General features: G+C 46.3%; 1 protein-coding gene across 1 annotated transcript in view; it reads right to left on the bottom strand.

The window, feature by feature from the left end:
* Positions 1 to 24,250, bottom strand: part of LOC127585033 (transitional endoplasmic reticulum ATPase-like) — a 52,817-nt gene that overhangs the window by 11,722 nt on the left and 16,845 nt on the right. Inside the window, exons 5-13 of the mRNA XM_052042158.1 lie at positions 23,943 to 24,073; positions 21,959 to 22,090; positions 19,351 to 19,453; positions 16,695 to 16,828; positions 12,266 to 12,401; positions 8,963 to 9,075; positions 8,153 to 8,317; positions 5,658 to 5,780; positions 3,269 to 3,481 (exon numbers count right to left, since the gene is read on the bottom strand). Coding sequence (XP_051898118.1) covers positions 3,269 to 3,481; positions 5,658 to 5,780; positions 8,153 to 8,317; positions 8,963 to 9,075; positions 12,266 to 12,401; positions 16,695 to 16,828; positions 19,351 to 19,453; positions 21,959 to 22,090; positions 23,943 to 24,073 — 1,250 coding nt within the window. The remainder of the gene's footprint in view (positions 1 to 3,268; positions 3,482 to 5,657; positions 5,781 to 8,152; positions 8,318 to 8,962; positions 9,076 to 12,265; positions 12,402 to 16,694; positions 16,829 to 19,350; positions 19,454 to 21,958; positions 22,091 to 23,942; positions 24,074 to 24,250) is intronic.

Genomic DNA, 24,250 nt, shown 5'->3' with positions numbered 1-24,250 from the left:
GAGCTCAACATCGGATGTGCTGATGTTGCTTGGACTGTGACTGAGAGCTCTGTTTCACCACCTCAGGTTCACTCACAGGATGAGGGTGTCACGGACAAGTTTGAGATTTGCTCTCTGTCCTGTATTGCTGTCGGCTTACTGGGCCATTTCAGCTGGTGCCGCCGCTGCCTCACACCGTCAGACACCCTGGTTCGAGCCTGACCTCTGGTGCTGTCTGTGCAGAGTCTGCACATTCCCTCTGTGATCTCATGGGTTTCCACCTGGGTGCTCTGGTCTCCTCCCACATCCCAAGGACATGCACATTAGTAGATTGATTAGCTGCTGTAAATTGCCCCCAGTGTGCAGGTGAATAGTGAAACCCAGGAGGAATTGATGGGAATGTGGGGAGAATAAAATGGGATTAATACAGGACTAGGGTAGAAATGGATGCTTGATAATCAGAGATTGTTTCCTTGCTGTACCTCTTTATGACTTTAATTTCAGCTTTATTGAATTATTGAATTCTCCAGAGCGATGGTGGCATTTGAACTCATTTCCCTGGATCATGATCCCAGCCCTCTGGATTAACAGTCCAGTGATTTAGCCATTATGCTACACACCCTGCAGTCTTCTGGGAGTGCAGAGAGTTTAAATAAAATTCTTGCATGGACCATTTCAGTGGTGTCATTAATCTATGGCTCATACATTGTGGTGAAGGTTTCACGAGGTGATCCATTGTCTCGGCAGGGTAGTGTCATTATTTTTGTACCTTTGCATTTTCTCCTTGTGGAATGGTCCCACTCCCCCCACGTTCCCTATCATCCTATAATATCTTTCAGTATTTATCCAATTCTCATTGGAAAGTTCCCATTGGATCTGCTTCCGCTGCCCTTTAAGATGGCATGTTCTAGCTCACAGGAAGTCACAGTGTTTCCTCCAACTTTCCAATCCACTTTGGAAGATCAAATTTGAAGGCAGAATACAAGGTTAATGGCAGGACTCTTAGCAGTGCGGAGGAACAGAGGGATCTTGGGGTCCAAGTCCATAGATCCCTCAAGGTTGCCACACAGGCCGATAGGGTTGTTAAGAAGGCGTATGGAGTGTTGGCCTTCATTAGTCGGGAAATTGAGTTCAAGAGCCGCGAGGTGATGTTGCAGCTCTGTAGAACTCTGGTTAGTCCACACTTGGAGTACTGTGTTCAGTTCTGGTCGCTTCATTATAGGAAAGATGTGGAAGGTTTAGTGGGTGCAGAGGAGATTTACCAGGATGCTGCCTGGATTGGAGAACATGTCTTATGAGGATAGGTTGAGTGAGCTCGGGCTTTTCTCTTTGGAGAGAAGGAGGATGAGAGGTGACGACAGAGGTGTACAAGATGATAAGAGGCATAGATCGAGTGGACAGTCAGAGACTTTTTCCCCAGGGTGACAATGGCTAACACAAGGGGTTATAATTTTAAGGTGTCTGGAGGAAGGTATAAGGGGGATGTCAGAGATAAGTTTTTTTTTACACAGAGAGTGATGGGTGCGTGGAACACACTGCCGGCAGAGGTGGTGGAGGCAGATACATTTGGGACATAGATAGAAAAATGGAGGGCTATGTGGGAGGGAAGGGTTAGATAGATCTTAGAGCAGGATAAAATGTCAGCACAACATCGTGGGCTGAAGGGCCTGTACTGTGCTGTAATGTTCTATGTTCTAATCCTAAATCAGTAATCTCTGGTTACTGACACTGCTGCCTGTGTAAATTATTTCTCTTAAATCCTCCACAATTTTGTAGCCTCTAACAAATTTCCCCTTAACCTTCTCTGATCCACAGCTAACAATCAAAGCTTCTCCAGGCTTGGTGTTCACACATCCCAAACATCCACTCAAACCCTTCCTTGGGAGCATCGTTACCAGCATAGATGCACAGAAAATAGGAGTAGGCCATTCAGCCCCTCGAGCCTGTTCTACCATTCAATGTGATCATGGCTGATCATCCAAATTCAGTCTCCTGTTCCCACTTTCTCCCCATATACCTTGATCTCCCTAGCCCCAAGAACAATATCTAACTCTTGAATGTATATAATGATTTGGCTTCAAATGCTATTTGCAGTAGAGAATTCTACAGGTTCACCTCTGTCAGAAAGAAGAAATTTGTTCTCTTCTCAGTCTTAAATGGCCTGCTACCTATCCTTAGACTGTGACTGGGACTTCTTGGGTATCAGGAGCATCCTCCCTGCATCTAGCCTGTACGGTTCTGTTGGAAATTTCCAGCTTTCTCTGAAGTCCCCTCTCATTCTTCTAAACTCTAGCAAATATTCACCTAATTGGCCCAATCCATCTTCATACATCAGTCCTGTCACCTTAGGTGAACTTTCACTGAACTCCCTCCACAGCAAGAACATCCTCCCTCAGATGAGGAGACCAAAACTGCACACAATACTCAAGGTGCGATCTCACCAAGGCCCTGTCTAATTAGACAGTCACGTAGCACAGAAACAGGCCCTTCAGCCCAACTGGTCCATGCTGATCAAGATTCCCATCTAAGCTGGTCCCATTTGCCCATGTTTGGCCCATATCCCTCTAAACTGTTCCCATCCATGTACCTGTCCAAGTGTCTTTTATATGTTATTAATGTATCTGCCTCAACCACTTCCTCTGGCAGCTCGTCCCGTATACTGACCACCCTCTGGGTGAAAAAGTTGCCCCTCAGGTTCCTATTAAATCTTTCTCCTTTCACCTTAAGCCTATGCTCCCTAGTTCTTGATTCCCCAACCCTGGGAAAAAGACTGTGCACTTTGACCCTATCTATACCCCTCATGGTTTTATACACCTCAGTAAGATCGTCCCTCATTCTCCTACGCTCCAATGGAAAAAGTCCCAACCTGCTCAACCTCTCTCCATAACTCAGTCCCTCGAGTCCCGGCAACATCCTCGCAAATCTCCTCTGCACTCTTTTCAGAATGGCGTCTTTCCTGCAGCAGGGTGACCAAAACTGAACACAATATTCCAAATGCGGCCTCACCAACGTCTTGTACAAATACAGCAAGATATCCCTTCTCCTGCTGTGAAGGCCAGCAAGAATACCGGCCTTCTTAATTACCTGCTGTAACTGCATGCTTACTTTCAGCAGCTGGGACACAAGGGTAATGATACCCCGTTGCACCTCCCCCTTTCTCAGTTAATCACCTTTCAGATAATAACCTGCCTTCCTGTTTTTTCCACCAAAGTGGATAACCTCACATTCATCCACATTAATCTGCCATGTGTCTGCCCAATCCTTCAGAATGATTGAGGAAACTTCGTACCTTGTCAAAGACATCCCGCACGTTGGCTTCCGACTCCCCGAACCACATGGTGAGCAGTTCTGGGCCTTTGATGGAGACAAAGTTCGCCTGACATTCAGAGGCAATAGCCTTTGCCAGCAGGGTCTTTCCACAGCCGGGAGGGCCGTAGAATAAAACGCCACGGGATGGGGTCATGCCGAACTTCAGGAACTTGTCTGGGTACTCCACTGGGTACTGGGGAGAGACGAAGGTGGAAAGTTAATCCTGTTCACCCTTGACCAACCTCTCCAATCCTGAGCTCACCAAAAATTCCATGCTCCCTGTCCAAACTTGCACTGAGTCCTCTTCACTCACACTCCCGGGGCCCCAGTTAACCAAAGCATTGATTTGAAATTCCCATCCCTGCCGTGCCATTGCTCCTCCCAACCTCAGTAAGCTATAAGCCTCATTCTTTTCCTATCCAGCCTCATGCTCATGCCTGGATTTAGCACAACCCAGCCCACCTCCACTGTCAGGAAGAACAACGGCAACAGGTGCTTTGGAATACCACCACCTGCAGGTTCCCCTCCGACGCACACAGCATCCTGACTTGGAAATGTCCCGCCATCCCTTCATCATTGTTGGATCCAAGTCCTGGAACTCCTCAACTGTTCTGCCCAGGACCGCAAGAAACTGCAGAGAGTTGTGGACACAGCCCAGCGTGTCACGGAAACCAGCCTCCCCTCCTTGGACTCTGTCTTTACCTCTCGCTGCCTTGGCGAAGCAGCCGGCATAATCAGAGACCCCACGCACCTGGGTCATTCTCTCTTCTCCCCTCTTCCATCAGGTGGAAGATACAGCAGCCTGAGGGCACGTACCACCAGGCTTAAGGACAGCTTCTATCCCACTGTGATAAGACTATTGAACAGTTCCCTTATACGATGAGATGGACTCTTGACCTCACGATCTACCTTGTTATGACCTTGCAACTTATTGTCTGCCTGCACTGCACTTTCTCTGTAGCTGTGACAACTTACTCCGTATGCTGTTATTGTTTTTACCCTGTACTACCTCAATGCACTGTGTAATGAATTGATCTGTATCAACAGTATGCAAGATCTCAGTACAAGTGACAATAATAAACCAATACCAATAATAAACCAATACCAATAGTGCCACCAGTGGTGGCTATGCCTTCAGCTGCCAAGACCTTAAATTCCAGAATTCCCTCTAGACCTCCTCCTTCCAAGATTCTCCTTCTGATCTAACTCTGATTCCAGGATTCTAACAGCATCTAAACTCTAGAAGAACACAGGGCAATGAGTGGGCCACACAGCCTCTTGAGCATGCTTTCCCGTTCAATTAAACGGTTCCAGTGCCTGGCTACTTTCCTAGCCAATCTCTTGAATCACTTAAGAGTCTAAAATTCTCTCAGTTATCTTTATACTTGGTGGCTGAACATTCACAGCCTTTGGGGTAGAGGATTTCAAAGATTCTCAACCCTCTGTGAAGAAATTCCTCCCCCTCTCTGTCCTACATAGCTGATCCCTCACTCTGAGACTGTATCTTTAGTTCCAGACTCTCCAACCTAAGGAAACAGCCTCTGTCTACCCCCTCAATGAGATCACCTCTCATTGCTCTACACCAGTGAGTACTCTTACACTTTAGACTCTGATTCACTCTCTCCTGTTACACAATATCTTCATCCCCAAAATCAATGTATTCTGCACTGTCTAAGGTAGTACGCCTGCCTTTTGGTACAGGGATCAAAACTGTGTCCAGTACTCCAGATAAGGACTCAACAAAGCTCTGTAAAACTGGAGCAGAACTTACTGACTCCATCTCCCTTGCAATAAATGCCAACAAATGATTTGCCTTTCTTATTGTCTGCTGTACCTACATCGTACTGTTCTCTCTGAACTCCAGATTCAGCTGGTTCAGTATAACATTGACTAAAGTTGCTGACAATGTAAAATATAAATCTCTGGATTCACAGCTTGCTACCTTTCACTCATCTGGATTTTTTTCTGTCACCCCAACGGTTCTCATCCACCGTTTAGTCCATAGAACCAGTGACTGATCCTTAGACTCAGGTTGGGTTTTAGTGTCACACCCAGGTAGCCTGTCGAACCACGGCTGGATCATCCAATGTCCCCACTCACTTTTCCTCACTGACCTGCAAAATCTTTCCTTTTTGGGATTTATCCCATTGCTTCTGAAAGCCCCTATTCCCCTACAAGCAGCACATTACCACGTCACTACGACTCGCTGCGATAAATAAGGGTGTTCCCTCTCATCTCCCCTTTGGTGGACTTACAACTTGTCTGCCCCTGGAAGGCACTCCACCATCCAAACTCCTTCCTTCTTGCTGCGGCCGTGAAGTCTTTAACCTCGGACACGGGAAGTACTTCCTTGTTTACCGTGCACCCACCTGCACCAGCTCCTGGAGCTCCCGCTTCACCTCATCCAAGCCTCCGATGTCTTCCCAGGTGACTGTCGGTACTTCCACCACCGTCTCCCGCAGAGCTGAGGGGTTACTCTGGCCCAGAGCCCACTGGGGTACACAAGGGAACAAGACCACAAGGTTTAAACCAAGCACCAGTTTGTGACCCTCGTTCTCCCCAACTAAACTTTCTTCACATTTTCCCTTTCAATTTCACTTCCAATCCCATATCAGTCGTAACTCAGTGGGTAACAAACTCTTCCTACCGAGTCAGAAAGTGCTGGGTTCAAGTCCCACCTGCATGCATTTAAGGTAAGAGGGGGCAAGTTCAAAGGAGATGTGTGGGGCAAGATATTTTACACAGAGAGTGTTGGGTGCCTGGAATGTGCTGCCAGGGCTGGTGGTGGAGGCAGTTACGATAGAGGTGTTTAAAAGGCTCTTAGATAGGTATACGAGTGTGCAGAGAATGGAGGGATATGGACATCGTATAGACAGAAGGGATTAGTTTAGTAAGGCGTTTCATTACTAGTTTAATTAGTTCAGCCCAACATCGTGGGCTGAAGGGCCTGTCCCTGTTCAGGACTGTTCTATGTTCCATGAGCACAAAAATTCCATCTCAGGACCACAGGGATCCTGATGTTGGGTCTCAAACCAAAACATTGACCATCCCTCTGCCTCTACAGATGCTGCTTGACCCACTGAGTTCCTCCGGCAGCTCGTTTTTTGCCAACATACCAAGTGTGGCCCCATTCATTTGAAAGTGTTTACCAAGTTTCAAACAAGTAGGCAAAGGTTACATCACTTACTTTTGTTAATCTGATTTTATACCTGTGATTTTATTTCATTCACAGTAACTTGATTAATCTTTAATTAGATTTAAAAAAACATTTTGAATATGTAAAATGTACTTCAATTGTTTCTAAATGTCTCTGATTATCAAAACAAATGTAAAAGCTTCAGACAGCACGGGCTGGCAAAAGACCATGAGGGTGTTGGGGAGTGGGGTCTCTTATTCGCCAGCTGAGGCCTAGTCTTTATTCATGGAGGAGTCCGCTGCACAGGATGATTTCAGTGCTGAGGCTCTGAGGATGTTTGGAGTAATGTGGCTTCAAAAGATATGTGTGGATGTGGAACCAGAGTAAGGGGTTGTAATTAAGAGTTATACAGCATGGAAACAGGCCTTTTGGCCCAACTCATCCGTGTTGACCATGTTGCCTGAGCTAGTCCCATTTGCCCGTGTTTGGTCCATATCCCTCTAAACCTTTCCTATCCACGTACCTGTCCAAATGCCTTTTAGATGTCATAATTGTATCTGCCTCTACTACTTCCTCTGGCAGCTCGTTCCATATACCCACCACCCACATGTAACAAAGTTGCCTGAGGTCCCTTTTAAATCTTTCCCCTCTTACTTTAAACCTGCACCCTCTAGTTTTGACTCCTCTACCCTGGGGAAAAGACTGTCTATTCACCCTATTTCTGCCCCTCATGATTTTATAAACCTCTATAAAGTCACCCCTCAATCTCCTATGCTCCAGGGAATAAAGTCCGAGGCTATCCAAGCCCTCCAGTCCCAGTAACGTCCTACTAAATCTTGAGGCATGTGCTGTCTAAAGTATGAGGTGGGTCACTATCCTGAGAAGAGGGGCTGCGGTTTAAACTTATCACTGCGTAGATATAGCAGATTGGCTCCATGGAGAGGGGTTGCCTAGAAGACAGATTAAATCAGGTGAACCTAAGGTCAATAGAGTATGTAAACACTAGCACCTAGTGTGCTCCCCACACCCTATTGTTACCTCTAGCTCCTGAATTCAGGGTTTCACAGTTCACCTCCTTATTAATAGGCAAAGCATGGTGTGATGCTCTTGCATTAATGAGGTAGACATGAATTAAACACACCAAAGAAAGTTATGTCTTAGTATTAGTGTGAATACCCCCTTACTAACTTTTATCATCTCTAATTACTAGTTGTTAAACTCTCTGGTTTACATTGGCATCTGATAAACCAACTCAATTTCAAAATTCTCGAATCCTCCCTATCGGTGATCTCAGGAAAACAAACTGCTGGAGGAACTCAGTCCTGATGCAAGGTTGACCATCCCTCTGCCTCTACAGATGCTGCCTGACCCGCTGAGTTTCTCCTGCAGTCTGTTTTCTTACAGTATCTGCAAGCTCTTGTGTCTCCTATCTGTGATCTCCTCCAGCCTCTTCTCTCTTTGAGATCTCCTCCAATTCTGGTCCCTTGCACATCCCAAAATTTCATTGCTTCCCCAACTGACAGCCACACCAAGTCCCTACACTTCCCTCTCTCTTAAGATACTCCTTAAAACTTATGTCTTTGACTAAGCTTTTGGCTGTCTGCACTAATATCTCCTTATGTGTCAATTTATGTTCAACATCCTCCTGTGAAGCTACCTAGGATGTTTTTAAGGGAGTTGTTGTTGCATTGGACAGCTGGCTGGTCTGGGGAACCATGAAGTCCTCACCTGGAAGTCGTCCATCGTCACCGCCATCGAGTTTAGGACGTCTGCGTCAATCGTCTCATCTTCCAGGTCGATGATGCTCATCTTCTTCCTGATGGCCTGCAGAGCTGCCTCGGAGCACAGCGCAGCCAAGTCTGCACCCACGTGGCCATGGGTGTCGTGTGCGATCTGCAACAGGGGCACCGCGTCACTGGGTGTTCATTGGGTTGCCTCGTGGGAGGAGGGGAGATCAAGTCGGGTGGGCCTAAACCCACCACAGCGTGGTTAAACGGGTTGGTTCCAGGGAGGAAGGGTTGCCATGATGACAGATCAAGTCGGATTAGTCAGTACTCAATAGAATTTAGAGAAAAGTGACCATCTCATTGAGACATTCAAGATTCTGAGGGGTTTGACAAGGTGGATACTATTCCTTGAGGTCAAGGGTTGGCCAACTGGGACTGAGATGAGGAGAAATATTCAAGAAGGAGGTGGATAAATTTCTTAACACCAAAAAGATCAAGGGACATGGGGAGAAGGTGGATGATCAGTCCCCATCATGTTGCAAGGTATAGCAAGCCCAAAGGGCCAAATGGTCCACTTCTGCTCTCTGTGTTTCTAAGCTTCCTCTCTGATTTCAGTGGGGATGAAGTTGGTGCCAAAGAACAAGATAGACACATCTTCGGTTTCCGACATCAATAAGTGCCTTTGCACTTCTAAAGGGATTCTCTATCTTGTTAAAATCGGTTATGTCAGATGCACTCTCCGGCCAATGGCTTCCCCACTTCTCCCACGCCAACCTTGCCAAAGAGATCCCCCTGCACCCCACCCCCTCACCTTCTCAAGGTCCACGTCATCTGCCAGCTTCATGTTCTTGGTGTGAATCTGCAAGATCTCAAGCCTACCTATGGAGTCCGGGATTCCGATGTCGATCTCCCGGTCAAAGCGACCTGTCGAGAGACAGAGCAAGGATACAGGGGTCACCCTCAGGACGGCTCAGAGGTAGGCGTGGGTTGGACAAAGGTGGCACTTTGCAAGTTGGATGGCACAAGCAGAGGTGTCCACAGTAAGGCCAGGTTCACCTCTGGGTCCTAAAATGTTTTCAGGTGGCCATTCGTGGGAATAATTTGGTGCTATCCCTGTACAATCAATTCAGAATGGGAATACTAGGGATCATTAATCCAAGGGGAATTCACTGGAATAGCCTGCTGGAGGAGGTGGTGGAACCAGATACAATTACAATGTTTAAGAGGCTTTTAGACAGACACTTGAATAGGCAAGGCATAGAAGGATACCGCTCCAATGCAGGCAAATTGGATTAGTGTAGATGGACAAAAAGGTCAGCATGGACGGGGTGGGCTGAAGGGCCTGCTTCTGTGCTGTCAATGTGCGCAGTCCTTCCCCAGGGTTGGGGAATCAAGAACTAGAGGGCATAGGTTTAAGGGGAGAGATTTAATGGGAACCTGAGGGGCAACTTTTTCACCCAGAGGGTGGTCTGTATATGGAATGAACTGCCAGAGGAAGTGGTTGAGGCAGGTACATGAACAACATTGAAAAGGTACATGGATAGGAAAGGCTTAGAGGGATATTTGCCAAACACGGACAAATGGGAATCTTGTTGGGCATGGACCAGTTGTGCCAAAGAACCTGTCTCCGTGCTGTGTGTCTCCGTGAGGATTGCTCAGAATATAACTGTATGTGTTGATCTTGCTCAAGGTCTCACATAAAGTGGTGCAGCTAGTAGAGTTGGTGCCTCACAGTGCCAGTGACCCAGGTTCAATCCTGACCTCCGGTGCTGCCTGTGTGGAGTTTGCCAGAACTCACTCGTCATCACTAAGAGGGCTTTCCTCACTCTGGTTGGGGGCTACTGTAGTCATTATGGATCCTTGCGATTGGGCAACACTCCATTATTGTACTGTGTCACTGCCCAGAAGGTGAATAAAATGGACTCTGGTCTCCCAGTAATCCCACCATTAATTATAGGTCTTGTAGCTTCCTTTTAGTGAAGATATATCTCATTATGACAGGAAAGGAGGCCTTTGGGCCCATCAAGTCTATGCCAACTCCCACCACAGTCCCACCAATCACATTCTCCCATCTATTTCCCTTTGGCCTGTTTGGTCAGGCTCCTGAATACCCTGGAGACAGTTTCAGACAAATGCCGCATCAAAAGCCCTGGTTTGCACAACGACGTATAAGAACTTTGGCTGCTGCTGAACATGTTTATACAATTAGTGCAACACACTGAGTTCTGTATTTTCTTTGTCTAACTCGGTTTTGCACAAACTCTGCACTAAATTTGTATTCTGTATATACCATTTTTTGCATTATTTGTACTTGCACAATTTTTTTGTCTGCGTTTATTGTATGTCCTCTGTTTTATGTATGTCCTCTGTTGTGTGAGTCTGGGGGAAACGACATTTCATTCCTCCATGTGTTTTTATAGCATATGGGTGAATCACAATAGAGTAACTTGAATCTTTCACACACCCATCAGCTCTCCGCCCAACTACACACTAGGGGCAATATACAGCGGCCAATTAACCCACCAACCCGCATGTCTTTGGGACGCCCCCAAGGGAAACCCACGGGGTCAGAGGGAGAACGTGCAAACGCCACATGGCACCTGAGGTCGGGATTGAACCCGGGTCGTTGCAGGCTGTGAGCCGGCGGCACTACCTGCTTCACCACCGAGGCCTTCAGCTGACCACAAACCCCAGAGTCAGGACCAAACTTCCCAGCACCGACGCTGCCCATGACTCTGGGTGTTGGTAAGTCCAGGAAAGTCTTTAACCAAGCACTGGATTATCAATGAGTCTTTCTGTGCTGGGGTAGCTGTAGTGTTTAAGGAACTGGAGGTGGAGGAGGATGAGGCTGCTGATGAGTGGAGAACACGGAGGTTATATTAAAACTTTCTGAAGCGTTGATTAGGCCACAGTTGGAATATCGTGTACTGTGCTATAGCCATGTACTGGAGAGGGTGCAGAGGAGATTCACCAGGTTGTTGACCGGGGTGGAGCATTTCAGTTATGAGGAGACACTGAATGGGCTGGGTTTGATTTCCTTGAAGTGGAAGAGGCTGAGGGAAGACCTGAAAGAGATATACAAAATTATGAGGGGCTTAGATAGGGTAGATGGTAGGAAACTTATCCCCGTAGCAGAGGTATCTAAAACTAAACGGCACAAGTTTAGGGGAAGGGGTACAAGGTTTAGAGAAGATCTGAGAGAGAATTTTTCTCCCAGATAGTGGTCAGAATCTGGAGTGCCCTGCCTGAGCCTCCCACACATTTAAGAATCAGCAGAATAGGCTGTGGATCAAATGCTGGAGACACAAGAGACTGCAAATGCTGGAAACTGGAGCAAAACAAAACCGCTGGAGGAACTCAGCGGGACGGGCAGCATCTGTGGAGGGAAATGGACAGTCGACGTTTCGGGTTGAGACCCTTCACCTGGACTGTGTTTTATGCAGGTAAGTGGGATTAGCATAGATAGGTTAATTAAAAGCAGAAGATAATGGAAAACACAGCAGGTCAGGCTGCATCTGTGAGAAGAGAAACAGAGTTAACGTTTCAGGTCAAAGATGCTACGTCAGAACTGAGAATGAGTCTTTCCAGCATTTTCTGTCTTTATTTTAGATTTCCAGCATCCGCAGTTTTTTTTGACTTAGTATATATGGATACTTGATGGTTATAGGAGAAATGCTGGGCCAAAGAGCTTGCTTTTGTGCTGTATGACTCTATAACTCTTGAGGGGGGAATTGCATTGAAACCTGCCGAATACTGAAAGGCCTGGGTAGCGCGAACGTGGAGAGGACGTTTCCATCAGTGGGAGAGTCTCGGATCCAAGGGCACAGCCTCAGGATAAAGGGACGTCCCTTTAGTACTGAGATGAGGAGGAATCTCTTCAGCCAGAGGGTGGTGAATCTGTGGAATCCGTTGCCACAGACGGCTGTAGAGGCCAAGTCATTGGGTGTATTTAAGGCAGAGATTGATTGGTAAGGGGGTGGGAGTTTAAGGGTCATGGGGAGAAGGCAGGAGAATGGGGCTGTGGAAAAAGAATCTGCCATGATTAAATGGTAGAGCAGACTTGATGGGCCGAATGGCCTAATTCTGCTCCTTTTTTTTATGGTCTATAACCCACCGAATCTTCTGAGCGCAGGGTCGATGCTGTTTGGCCTGTTCGTGGCAGCTATGACGATGACGTGAGTCCGCTGCTTCAGTCCATCCATCAGAGTCAGGAGCTGGGAGACAATTCGGCGCTCCACCTCTCCATGGGTCTGCACAGCAGGAGAGCGAGAGAGAACGAGAGAGAAAAAGAGCATTCAGTGCCTGTGGATGCATCCCAGGAGCGGTAATACCAGGAAGGCTCCTGCTGTGGCTGGTGATTCCAAAGGGAACACCTGGAATTCAGTCACTTCTGGATAAATAAATCCCGGATTCATGCTGTAAATCCAGGATGTGCTGAGTGAAACATCCATCACTCTGCTCCATTGCTGGACTGTGCATAGAATCCAACAACCTTCCAGACCTGCAGAGCAACACTATCCTAGCCCTGTGAGATGGATTCCCAACTCTTCAGAGCAACTGGGAAAAGCTTCCTTTTTTCCCTGTCTCTCTTCTCTCCTTATCTGACTCAACTACCAGACACTGCCTCCCAACTCCACCTCTCCCTCACCCCCACCCAGCTTCATCTGCCCATCATCCCCCTCCTTACTGTTGGATTCGACTGCTTTAAGTAGTTTTTTTTAAAACATGTATAGTGTTTAATACACCTCAAGTGGCTGTACAAGGAATGGCCGCTTCTTAGTTTATTGGTTCGTCCATCAGGTGAATATGCGTTTTCTCATTGGTTGGTTTTGCCACAGCTATAGAACATAGAACAGTACAGCACAGAACAGGCCCTTCGGCCCACAATGTTGTGCCGACATATCTATTCCCTCCTACCTACAGAATCCCCATATCCATCTATTTTCCTCTCATTCATGCGCCCATCCAAGCCCCTCTTAAAAGCCCCCAGTGAATTTGCCTCCACCAGCCTATCAGGCAACTCATTCCAGGCATCCACCACTCTCTCAGCAAAAAAAAACATACCCCTCACATCTGTTCTAAACCTACCCCCTCTCACCTTCAATGCATGCCCCCTGGTATTGGATCTCTCAATAATGGGAAAAAGATATTGCTTGCCCACTCTATCTATGCCCCTCATAATTTTATACACTTCCAACAGATCAGCCCTCAGCCTCTGCCGCTCCAGAGAGAAGAGCCCAAGTTTAAATTTAAATTTAAAATTTAAAATTTTATTTGATTTACAGCGTGGTAACAGGCCCATCCGGCCCAACGAGTCTGTGCTGCCCATTTTAAACCCAAATTAACCTACCCGTACGTCTTTGCAATGTGGGAGGAAACCCACGCAGACATGGGAGAACGTACAAACTCCTTACAGACAGCGACGGGAATCGAACCCTGATTGCTGGCACTGTAATAGCGTCGCGCTAACTGCTACGCTACCGTGTCCAGCCTCTCCTGATAACACGTGCCCTCTAATCCAGGCAGCATCCTGGTAAACCTCCTCTGCACCCTCTCTAAAGCCTCGACATACTTCCTATAGTGAGGTGACCAGAATAACACGCAATACTCTAAATGCGGCCTAACTAGAGTTCTATAGAGATGCATCATAACTTCTTGACTCCTGTACTCAATACCCCGATCAATAAATGCAAGCATTCAATGAGCTTTCTTAACCACCCTGTCTACCTGTGTAGCCACTTTCAATGAGTGATAGCTTGGGGTGCAAGTCTATCTAATAGATATTCTAATTGGACTATTGTTAACCAAGGAGTACCTCTTATCTCAGGTATAAAAGGTGTCGTTTTTGTGTTACTCACTCTCTTGCCTCTATCTCTCTCTTGCTCTCTCCCCCTCCCCCCAGCTCGTCTTAGTTGCTTTGTCTCAGCTTATCTCCTAGTAGTAAAGCTAGTGCCATGTGCTCTGTGACTGTTTCTTTGTTTTAAACTTTTCCAATAAAACTTTGTGGAGCACCAAGTTGTTTTCAACTTATCCTCAGACTCTTGAAAGAACCTGCGGATTCGAAAATAACCGGATCCGACACCTGGTTCCACCTCTCCCCTGCCTCACCTCTTTATACTGTCCATCTCCCCTCTATACCCTCAGTCCGACCCAAAACCACAACCATCCCTCTGCCTCCATAGATGCTGCTCGACCCACTGAGTTCCTCCAGCAGTTTGCTTGTGGCTCCAGATTCCAGCAGCTGCTGTCTCTTTGTCTCTGACTGGGGAAAGCTAATTGAATTTAGTTATATATTTAACTTACTTTACCCAATTATAATATTTTAAATTATTTCTTAGTATTTTAATGCATTGTTAATTAACTTTAAATATGTTTATTCTTTTAATTAATTTAGGCAGTATTAATAGTTTTTAAACATCTTTAAACATCAAAAATATTTTAACATTGTTACGGAGCCTTGACAGCATTGACAGGAGATTCTGGTCAAGCTGTACTGGGGACAAGGCTTCAGGTAGCTGAGCATCTGCCCCAGGTAAGTGCAGGAGGGCAGGGACAGTGGGATGAACCTAGCTCAATTCGGCCCAGAGAATGAGACATGGGAGCAGGAACAGGCCATTTGGCCCTTCAAATCTGTACCCTATCCAATACGATCATGGTTGATGTCCCAACTCCATACTCCTACTCTTTCTGCTGTAAATTGCACAGAATTATTGCGCACAAACAGGCCATTTGGCCCATCTGCTACTTGCTAGTGTGAATACTCCACGTGAACATTCTCCCACCCATCCCCCTCATTTCATCCTGTCCCACCAACATTAATCCAGTTCCCACTCAAACACATTCCTGCTTTTTAGAACATAGAACAGTACAGCACAAGAACAGGCCCTTCAGCCCACAATGTTGTACCAAACTAATTAAACTAGTAATTAAATGCTTAACTAAACTAATCCCTTCTGCCTACACAATATCCATATCCCTCTATTTTCTGCACATTCTTGTGCCTGAGAGTCTCTTAACACCTCCATCATATCTGCCTCCACCACCACCCCTGGCAGCACATTCCAGGCACCCACCATTCTCTGTGTAAAAAATCTTGCCATGCACATCTCCTTTTGTCGTAACGTGTAGGAGCCCATTCCATCTTCTCACCATCTGGGCTAACAAAGTACTCCTGAATTCTCTAACAAAACACTGGTAACACTCAGCCAGTCTGGCAGCATCTGTGGAAAACGGAACAGTCAACATCTTGGGTCTATGACTCTGCATCAGAACTTTGCTGACCTGAAACATTGACTATTTATCTCTCTCCACAGATGCTGCCTGACCTGATGAGTGTTTCCAACATTTTCTGGTTTTGTTCCAGATTTCCAGCAGTTATTTGATTTTCATTTACCTGCTGTACTAGTCACTTTGGGCTTCCCCACACAGATGTAAACACTTTCTCCGTCTCCCCCTAAATAACTCCTCTCTTAATTTCAAAGTCCTCATCAAGTCACACTACAACCTTCTCTTTTCCTGAAGAGAACACCCTCCTCCTGTTTAGTTTTGCCTGTCGGCTATAACCTAACTACTCCTCAATACTTTGCACTGTCTCCTGTGTTTTTGTAATGAAGCAAAGTTCCCCAGGTCCTCTGTCAAATTGCAAACGCGTTTCGAATAAAATGTGACCTTTATCATTTATACCGTGGAGACCAGCCCATTCAGCATGTGAATAAAATTAAAAACTCACAGATGCTGATAATCTGAAACAAAGTCATACACTGCTGGAAACAATCAGCAGGTCAGGCAGCATCTATGGAAGAAGAAACAGTTAACGTTTCACACTTGGAGTATTGTGTTCAGTTCTGGTCGCCTCATCGTAGAAAGGATGTGGAAGCTTTAGACAGAGTGCAGAGGAGATTTACCAGGATGCTGCCTGGATTGGAGAGCATGTCTTGTGAGGATAGGTTCAGCGAGCTAGGGATTTTCTCTTTGGATAGGAGGAGGATGTAAGGCGACTTGATAGAGGTGTACAAGTTGATAAGAGGCATCAATCGAGTGGACAGTCAGAGACTTTTTCCCAGGGCGATAATGGCTAACACGAGGGTCATATTTTAAGGTGATTGTGGAGGAAGGTATAAGGGAGATGTCAGAGGTAAGTGTTTTTTTTTTTCCACACAGAGTGGTGGGTGCGGGGAATGCACTGCCTGCAGAGGTGGTGGGGGCAGATACATTAGGGACATTTAAGAGACTCTTAGACAGACACATGAGTGATAGAAAAATGGAGGGCTATGTGGAAGGGTTAGATAGATCTTAGAGAAGGATAAAATGTCGGCACAACATTGTGGGCCGAAGGGCCTGTACTCTGCTGTAATGTTCTATATGTTCTATGATGAAGGGTCCCAGACCTGAAACGTTAACTGTTTCTACTTTCACAGATGCTGCCTGACTTGCTGAGTGTTTCCACATTTACCGTTCAGTGTGTAACCAGTCCAAGACTCCCCACAACTTGGGCACAAGCTCTGCGGCTGGGAAAAACACGGGTTTGTGATACGTAACAGCACCTTCTCTCTCTTCGGAGCAATAGCATCCAATTCATCAATGAAGATGATAGCTGGAGCATTCTTCTCAGCTTCCTCAAAGGCCTTCCTCAGGTTACTCTCGGACTCCCCAGCCAGTTTGCTCATAATCTCTGGACCTGCACAACAAATTCCACCAAGCTTCAATCAGATCAAAACATAGCATCAGCCGGTTCCATCTTTAATTTACTTCATTGGATTTGGCCACACTTCCAACCAATCCCGAGCTCTCCTGAGAGAGCAGCATTGCGTCTTTGACTGATTGCCAGGATTTGTTAGATTGTTTCAGGAAGTGTCAGACCTGACCCCACCTTCCAACACCAACAGAAACTCAATGAAGTGAATGGTTTACCACTGGGAGGTATATTTAGCCAGGGTGGTTGTGATTCGTTATTGTGGGATTCATGATCAGTTACTGTATTAATTGAGCTCAATTTTTCACAATCAGCAGGCAAGACGGTGGCACAACAGAAGGTGCTGCTGCCTCACACCTCTGGGGGCCCGGTTCCATCCTGACCTCAGGTGCTGTCTGTGTGGTGTTTGCATGTTCTCCCTGTGATGGCATAGGCTTCCCCCAGATGTTCCGGTTTCCTCCCACATCCCAAAGTTGTCCAGGTTGGTAGGTTAATTGGCCACTCGTGTGCAGGAGGGTGATAGAACGTGAGGAGGATAATAAATGGGATTAATGCAGGATTAGTGTAAAACTGAGTGGTTGATGGTCAGCACAGAGTCAGTGGACTGAAGGGCCTGTTTTTCTGATATTTCTCTCTATGACTGTCGTAAGCAGATAATATGCTCCTGTTATGTTCAGTGAGGAATAAATATTGAGCTGGAATCTGGGGAGAACTTGCCTGCAAAAGACACACCATGGGATCCCTTGTGAGAGAGCAAAGAGAGGCTCAGTTTGACACCGGCTGAGAGTTGACTCCTCCAGCAAGGCATCAATAACTGCACTGTTATCCTGGGATGTATGTTTAAGCTCCTGGAGTGGGACCCCAAACTACAATCTCCTGGGTCAAAGTGAGAGAGTTGCTCACTGAACCACAGGGATATTGTGAAATGGTGGTAAGGTTACCAGACAAGTTCACAGAGTCACGGACTAACAGAGTCACAAGTTCAAATCCCAGCACAGTGGCTGGGGAATTTAAATTTGAATAATTTAACTTTTTTTTTTAAATTTTATTTACAGCGTGGTAACAGGCCCTCCCAGCCTAACGAGTCTGTGCCGCCCATTTTTAAACCCAAATTAACCTACCCGTACGTCTTTAGAATGTGGGAGGAAACCAGAGCACCTGGCAGAAACCCACGCAGACACAGGAGAACGTACAAACTCCCAACAGACAGCGACGGGAATCGAACCCCAATCGCTGGCGCTGTAATAGCGTCGCGCTAACCGCTAACTAATTACTCTGGAATTAATTAATAAAAACTATCAAAGGATTCACTGGATATCTTGTAAAAATTCATCTGGTTCACCAAAATCATCTTGAGATGTAAACCAGCCGTCCTTACGTGGTCTGGGCTGTAAGTGGCTCCAGACACAAAGTATTAGAGCACTACAGCACAGAAACAGGCCCTTTGGCCCATCTAGTCCATGCCGGCCTAGTTTTCTGCCTAGTCCCATCTACCTGCACCCGGACCATAGCCCTCCATACTTCTCTCATCCATGCACCTATCCAAACTTCTCTTAAATGTTACAATTGAACCCACATCTATCACTTACGCTTGCAGCTCGTTCCAAACTCACACCACCCTCTGAGTTTCCCCTCAGATTCCCCTTAAATATTTCACCTTTCACCCTAAACCTATGCCCTCTCGTTCTAGTCTCTTCCAACGTTAGGGGGAAAAGCCTGCATGCATTCACCCTATCTATACCCCTCATAATTTTGTCTACTTCTATAAGATCTCCCCTCATTCTCCTGCGCTCCAGGGAATAAAGTCCTAACCTACTCAAACTATCCCTATAACTCAGATCTTCAAGTCCCAGCAACATTATTGTAAATTTTCTCTGCACTCTTTCAAGCTTATTGATGTCTTTCCTATAGGTGGGTGACCAGAACTGCACACAATACTCTAAATTCAGCCTCACCAACATCTTGTACAACTTTAACATAACATCCCAACTCCTGTACTCAGTGCCCTGATCTATGAAGGCCAAAGTGCCAAAAGCTCTCTTTACAACCCTATCTACCTGCGATGCCACTTTCAAGGAATTATAGATCTGTATTCCCCTTGTTCTACTGCACACCTTAGAGCCCTACCATTCACTGTGTAAGTCTTACCCTGGTTTGTCCTCCCAAAGTGCAACACCTCACACTTGTCTGCATTAAATTCCATCAGCCATTTGGTATTATGGTTTACTTTTCAATGCCCTCTGAAGTCACCTAGCAAGATTAAGGGCAGTTTGGGACAGGCAATAAATGTTGGCTCTCATATCCAGAAAATAAATACTCTTTAAAGAAAAGCACATGGATATGAACTGTGGAAGAGATTTCCCGTAAGACAGATTGGCTAGGGATCCAAGCATGGAACCATTTGGAAGACCAGTACTGGACGCAGTGCATTCAAAGGAGTGCATCCAAAATCATAACAAAGGAGTGACGATGATCTGAATGGCTCCGCCATCAGATTTATGTCTCACCATTGATGAGGAAGAAGAAAGCTCCAGTTTCATTGGCTACAGCTCGAGCGACAAGTGTCTTCCCAGTTCCTGGAGGCCCATAGAGCAAGATTCCCCTTGGAGGCTGTGGACAGATTGAGAGATTACGAGGGTGCATTCACATCGGCTCACAGTGACTCTACGTCTCCCAAACCTCTGCTCGTACAAAGCCACAGAAATCCCCCATTTGTATTTACATCTCCCTCCCCACCCGCCCCTCCAACCCACTACCAGTGCCACAGCCACACAGGCAGGGCCACAGGAAGTTTCCCATGTGGGGAAAGAGGAGGAATAACAGCTGGATGCAATTCCTTTGCACCTGTCCGAGTTTGTCCATAGAAACCAACAGCGGCATAAATACTACAGTCCCTGACCCAGTGCCAGACCATCACGGTCCCATCATTCAAGTATGTGAGGACTATCATCATCCATGACTTCCCTCAGAGCTTTGGAGTGAGGTGGGAAGAATTTCGCATGAATATTAAATTCAGATGGCTTGAAGTTTCAATAGTTAAAGAGCTTCTGTGACCTGACTGTTCCTCGTTGTCAGTTTGCCTGTGATGTGCTATATTTCCTTCCCATTTTCTGAACTGCGTCCTTCTCTGAATTTCACCCCTGTGCCTCTACCCTCTCCCCAATCTCCTCTTTCTCGACACTTCCTCTCTACATAATCAATTTCGTCCCATTCTCTGAAGATTCCTCTCTGTGTTCTCATTTACCCAGGTTTACACAGTGGGGCAGTTTTGGAGATTATGGGAATTCACCAACTTGCCAAGGGAGCTATTCTGGTGATCGTCACCCTCTGACTGGGTGACCTTCCTCACAGTGGCGATCCCAACCCTTCTGCTTGACATTATTTGTTCTCTTCTATTGTCAGGCTGCTCCTCAAGGTCTGGTTGCTCTTCAGTCCCACAGACAAAGTCTGGCACTGTGTCAGGGACTGGAGCATTTATGCTGCGGGTCATTTCTATCCTTTGGGATGTCAAAGTCATCTGCACAAGTACAAGTATGCACAGCTGGAATAGAAAACTTTCTTGCAGCAGCATCACAGGCACATAGCATCATTCACAAGGAAAACATAAATCATACACGACTTTTAAATTAAAAACACAATTAGAACAAAAAAAAAGTCTATTTTAGTTCAAAGTGCACTGTAGTGCTAAACTACAGTGATTTGAGTTTTGCCAGTTGGTTCAAGAACCGAATGGTTGAAGGGAAGTAGCTGTTCTTGAACCTGGTGGTGTGGGACTTCAGGCTTCTCTACCTCCTGCCCAATGGTAGCTGTGAGAAGAAAATGGGGCAAACTCTGATGGAGGGATGCACAACCATGGACTTCTCTGTTTTTTATGCTCTAATGTATTGTTTTGCGCTTTCTTTTCCTTCACCATCTTATATAATTTATGTTCCATCTGTACCTATGCACCAGTGATGCCGCTGCAAGCAAGTTTTTCATTGTACCTGTACCTCATCTTACTTGTGCACATGACAGTAAACTCGACTTGGACTTGAAAGAACATCTGCCTGTTGTCTCTCACACCAAAGATCATCTTCCTGATCTTTGGCCACCTGGTACGGAAGGCGGCAAGTTGGCTGGGAGACCTCCTTGTCCGCCTACTCCTACGCCTTCCCGTAGTGGCCTTTCAGAGTTTCAAGAGAGCGGGTCATTGGGGAGGGTGGGCTATCTGTCTGTGCCGACTGCCTGCCTCTCCTTCAACATCTGGTCTGTGTCAGGATGTCTCTGGAAAGGAAGCTCTGGCTCGCAGGAGGCCTTCAAAGGTCTGGTGAGCACTGCAGAGATTCTGAACACAGGCGGCAACATTTTAATTTAAGTTTTGTGTTAATGCTGCAAAGAAAATTATTTAAGAACAAGGAAACAAAACAAAAACACACAGAATGGGGCCTGTCGATAAAGGTAAAAAAAAAGGGATAATATCAGGGTTAGATTCAGAGTAAAGCTCCCTCCACAAAAAGAGGGCTTAGAAAGCTGGACTAGAGTGCAAAGAAGATTTACAAATGTTGCCAGGACTCAAGGTTCTGAGTTATAGGAAGAGGTTGGGCAGGCCAGGACTTTATTCATTGGAGAGTAGGAGACTGAGGTGCATAAAATCATGAGGAGCACAGACAGACTGAATGTAGATTGTCTTTTTCCCCAGGGAAAGGGAATCAAAAACTAGAGGGCACAGGTTTAAGGTGAGAGGAGAAAGATTTAAAAGGGACCTGAGGGACAACTTCTTCACACAGAGGGTGGTCCGTATATGGAACGAGCTGCCAGAGGAAGTGGTTGAGGCAGGTACAATAACAACATTCAAAAGACACTTGGACAGGTGCACGGATAGGAAACATTTAGAGGGACATGGACCAAACGCGGGCTGATGGGACTAGCCTTGGATGGGAATCTTGGACGAGTTGGGCCGAAGAGCCTGTTTCCGTGCTGTATTACTCTATGACTCTATCAGAGTAAAGCTCCCTCTACAAAAAGTGGATTCAGACAAGAGTAAAGCTTCAAAAAACTTTTTTTTAAAAAAGGTTAAGCATGGTGGGGTGAACTCTGGAACTCCACACACCCGTGACACCCACCCGTGACACCCACCTTGACTCCGATAGCCTTGAAGAGGGCCGGATGTCGAAGAGGCAGCTCCACCATCTCCTTGATCTGTGCTAGCTGTTTGCGGCACCCTCCGATGTCATCATACCCAACGTCGTTCAGATTCTCCTCCTCATCCTGTTGGAAAAGCAACAGAATCACCACCCAATGCAAGGCAAAGGTGAGAGCCACCTCAGGACATCCCAAAGCACCTCACAACTGAGGCAAAAGTGTTAAATGCAGTCTGTCAGGGATTCAGCAGTTATGGGATTATGTGAATATACCAGGCATTAATTCAAATGAGAACCAGTCTTCAGTTCTTAATGTAAATTGCAAGCAGTTATCAAATTTGAAGTTAGAAGGGCAGCTTTGCAAAAAAACATTGTCTACAGAGCACAGGTTATTGACCCACAGCAAGGGGGCTTTTAAATCAGGTCCCTTTTAAATCTTTCCCCTCTCATCTTAAACCTGTGCCCTCAAGAGATATGGTTTGCAAAGTGATGAGACCATGAGACGTTCTCTTAAGCATCAGCCAAACTAAAACAAAGGGGTTATGTTAACCGGCCTACATCAAACCACGGAACTATGGCTAAGTTATTTTGCACCATTGCGACAGGGTTCGAGGAAGCTTGCAGACCTGACTGATACTGTCACTTAGCACATACAACATGGTCACAGGCATATCTGCTCGATCAATAGTTGGGATACTTGCGCCCTCAGAGAGTCAGCCCTCACACCATTAATTTTAGGTGTCTGGTTCTCTGTCCTCAAAAGCTTTTAGACCATTCATGCGATTAGTTAGTCCCATCAAAGGTGTCTGAACATTCAGAGGTGTCTCCCAACACAGATATGTAACTCAATGGCAGCATTGTCAGATTCAGTACAGTGAAGTAAGTGACGCCACTGCAGCTATTGAAACCGTATTGAATCACCTGCTGTTACCTTTGTTCTTAAAGAGAATAAAAATTTGATGTACTTTGGGTTCAGGGAGACTCTACTGAGAGGGTCTCCAGGAGAATGGCTGCTAGTCGTGACGAATAAAGATCGTTTATATCAACCAGCTTCAGTGTGTCTCCAGTGACTCAGTTCACAGTCACCACAAGGTCATTACTGTCATGCAGGAGACACAGCTGTCAATGTCTACCACAAACTGCAATGAGGTAAACGGCAAAGTTGGCAAGGTTGGTTTATTATTGTCATGTGTACCAAGATACAGTGAAAAACATTTGTTTGCAATGCCAACCAGGCAGATCATGCCACATATAAGTACAATGTAATAAAAAGGAAAACAGAATGCAGAATAGAGTGCATCAGCTGCAGAGAAAAGTGCAGTGCAGGTAGACAAATAAAGTGCAAGGGCCACAACAATTGGGTAATCAAGAGTTCATCTTTAGTGTACGAGAGGTTCATTCAAGGGTCTGACATCAGCAGGATAGAAACTCTCCTTGACTCCAGTGGTGTGCTCTCTCAGGCTTTTTATCTTCTCTGCCTGAAGGGAGGGGGAGAAGAGAGAGTGATCGGGGTGAGAGGGGTCCTTGATTATGTTGGCTGCTTTCCTGATGCAGCAGAAAGCATTGACGGAGTCAATGGAGGGGAGGCTGGTTTGCAGTTGAATAAGCTGTGGGGAGAGAACTGAAGCGTTAACTCCCGTTTCTCTCCCCACAGATGCTGCCTGATCCTCTGAGTATTTCCAGCTTCATTTCAATCTTTCAGCATCTGTGGTATTTTGCTTCAAGACGCAGCCCGATCTTTTGTTCCTTTAATAAAGGAACACCCACAACGATCGGGAATCTTTTGCCCTCATCACCTAAGTGATTGGGTTCCAGAGGCACTCTCTGTTGGACGTCACCTCTTCCCAGTCTCCATGTGCTCAGGCTGAAGCCTCAGACCTGCAAGTGTTGTTTGGCTTCAGTTAACTCTGGCCTCCGGGAGTTGGCATCACTCTTGGGGGGTGTGATGGGACTGTAAAGTGAGCAGGGGGTGCCCTTACCTCTCGTTTGATTGGCTCACCCTCACAGTGCAGAATTGTGTCTGGAGCCACGATGCAATGGGGTGAGGGGTCAGTCTCCACCACCTTGAATTCTACAGCTCGCATACCTCCACGGATCAAGAAGATGTCTCCTGTAAAAAATACACACACACAATCATTAGTCAGCTCCATTCCACCCCAACCCTATTTTGGGAAGGTCCCATGTCCAGTCCCCAAGTTAGGTTACAAAGGGTGAACAGATTATTCAACCCCTCAATTCCACTCCGCCAATCAGCGATCATGGCTGATCCTTTAACTCAACACACAAA

This window comes from Pristis pectinata, chromosome 31 (assembly GCF_009764475.1).
Source record: "Pristis pectinata isolate sPriPec2 chromosome 31, sPriPec2.1.pri, whole genome shotgun sequence".
Taxonomy (NCBI): Eukaryota; Metazoa; Chordata; class Chondrichthyes; order Rhinopristiformes; family Pristidae; genus Pristis; species Pristis pectinata.
Note: the sequence above shows the minus strand (reverse complement) of the source record. Positions and strands in the feature narration are given on the sequence as shown.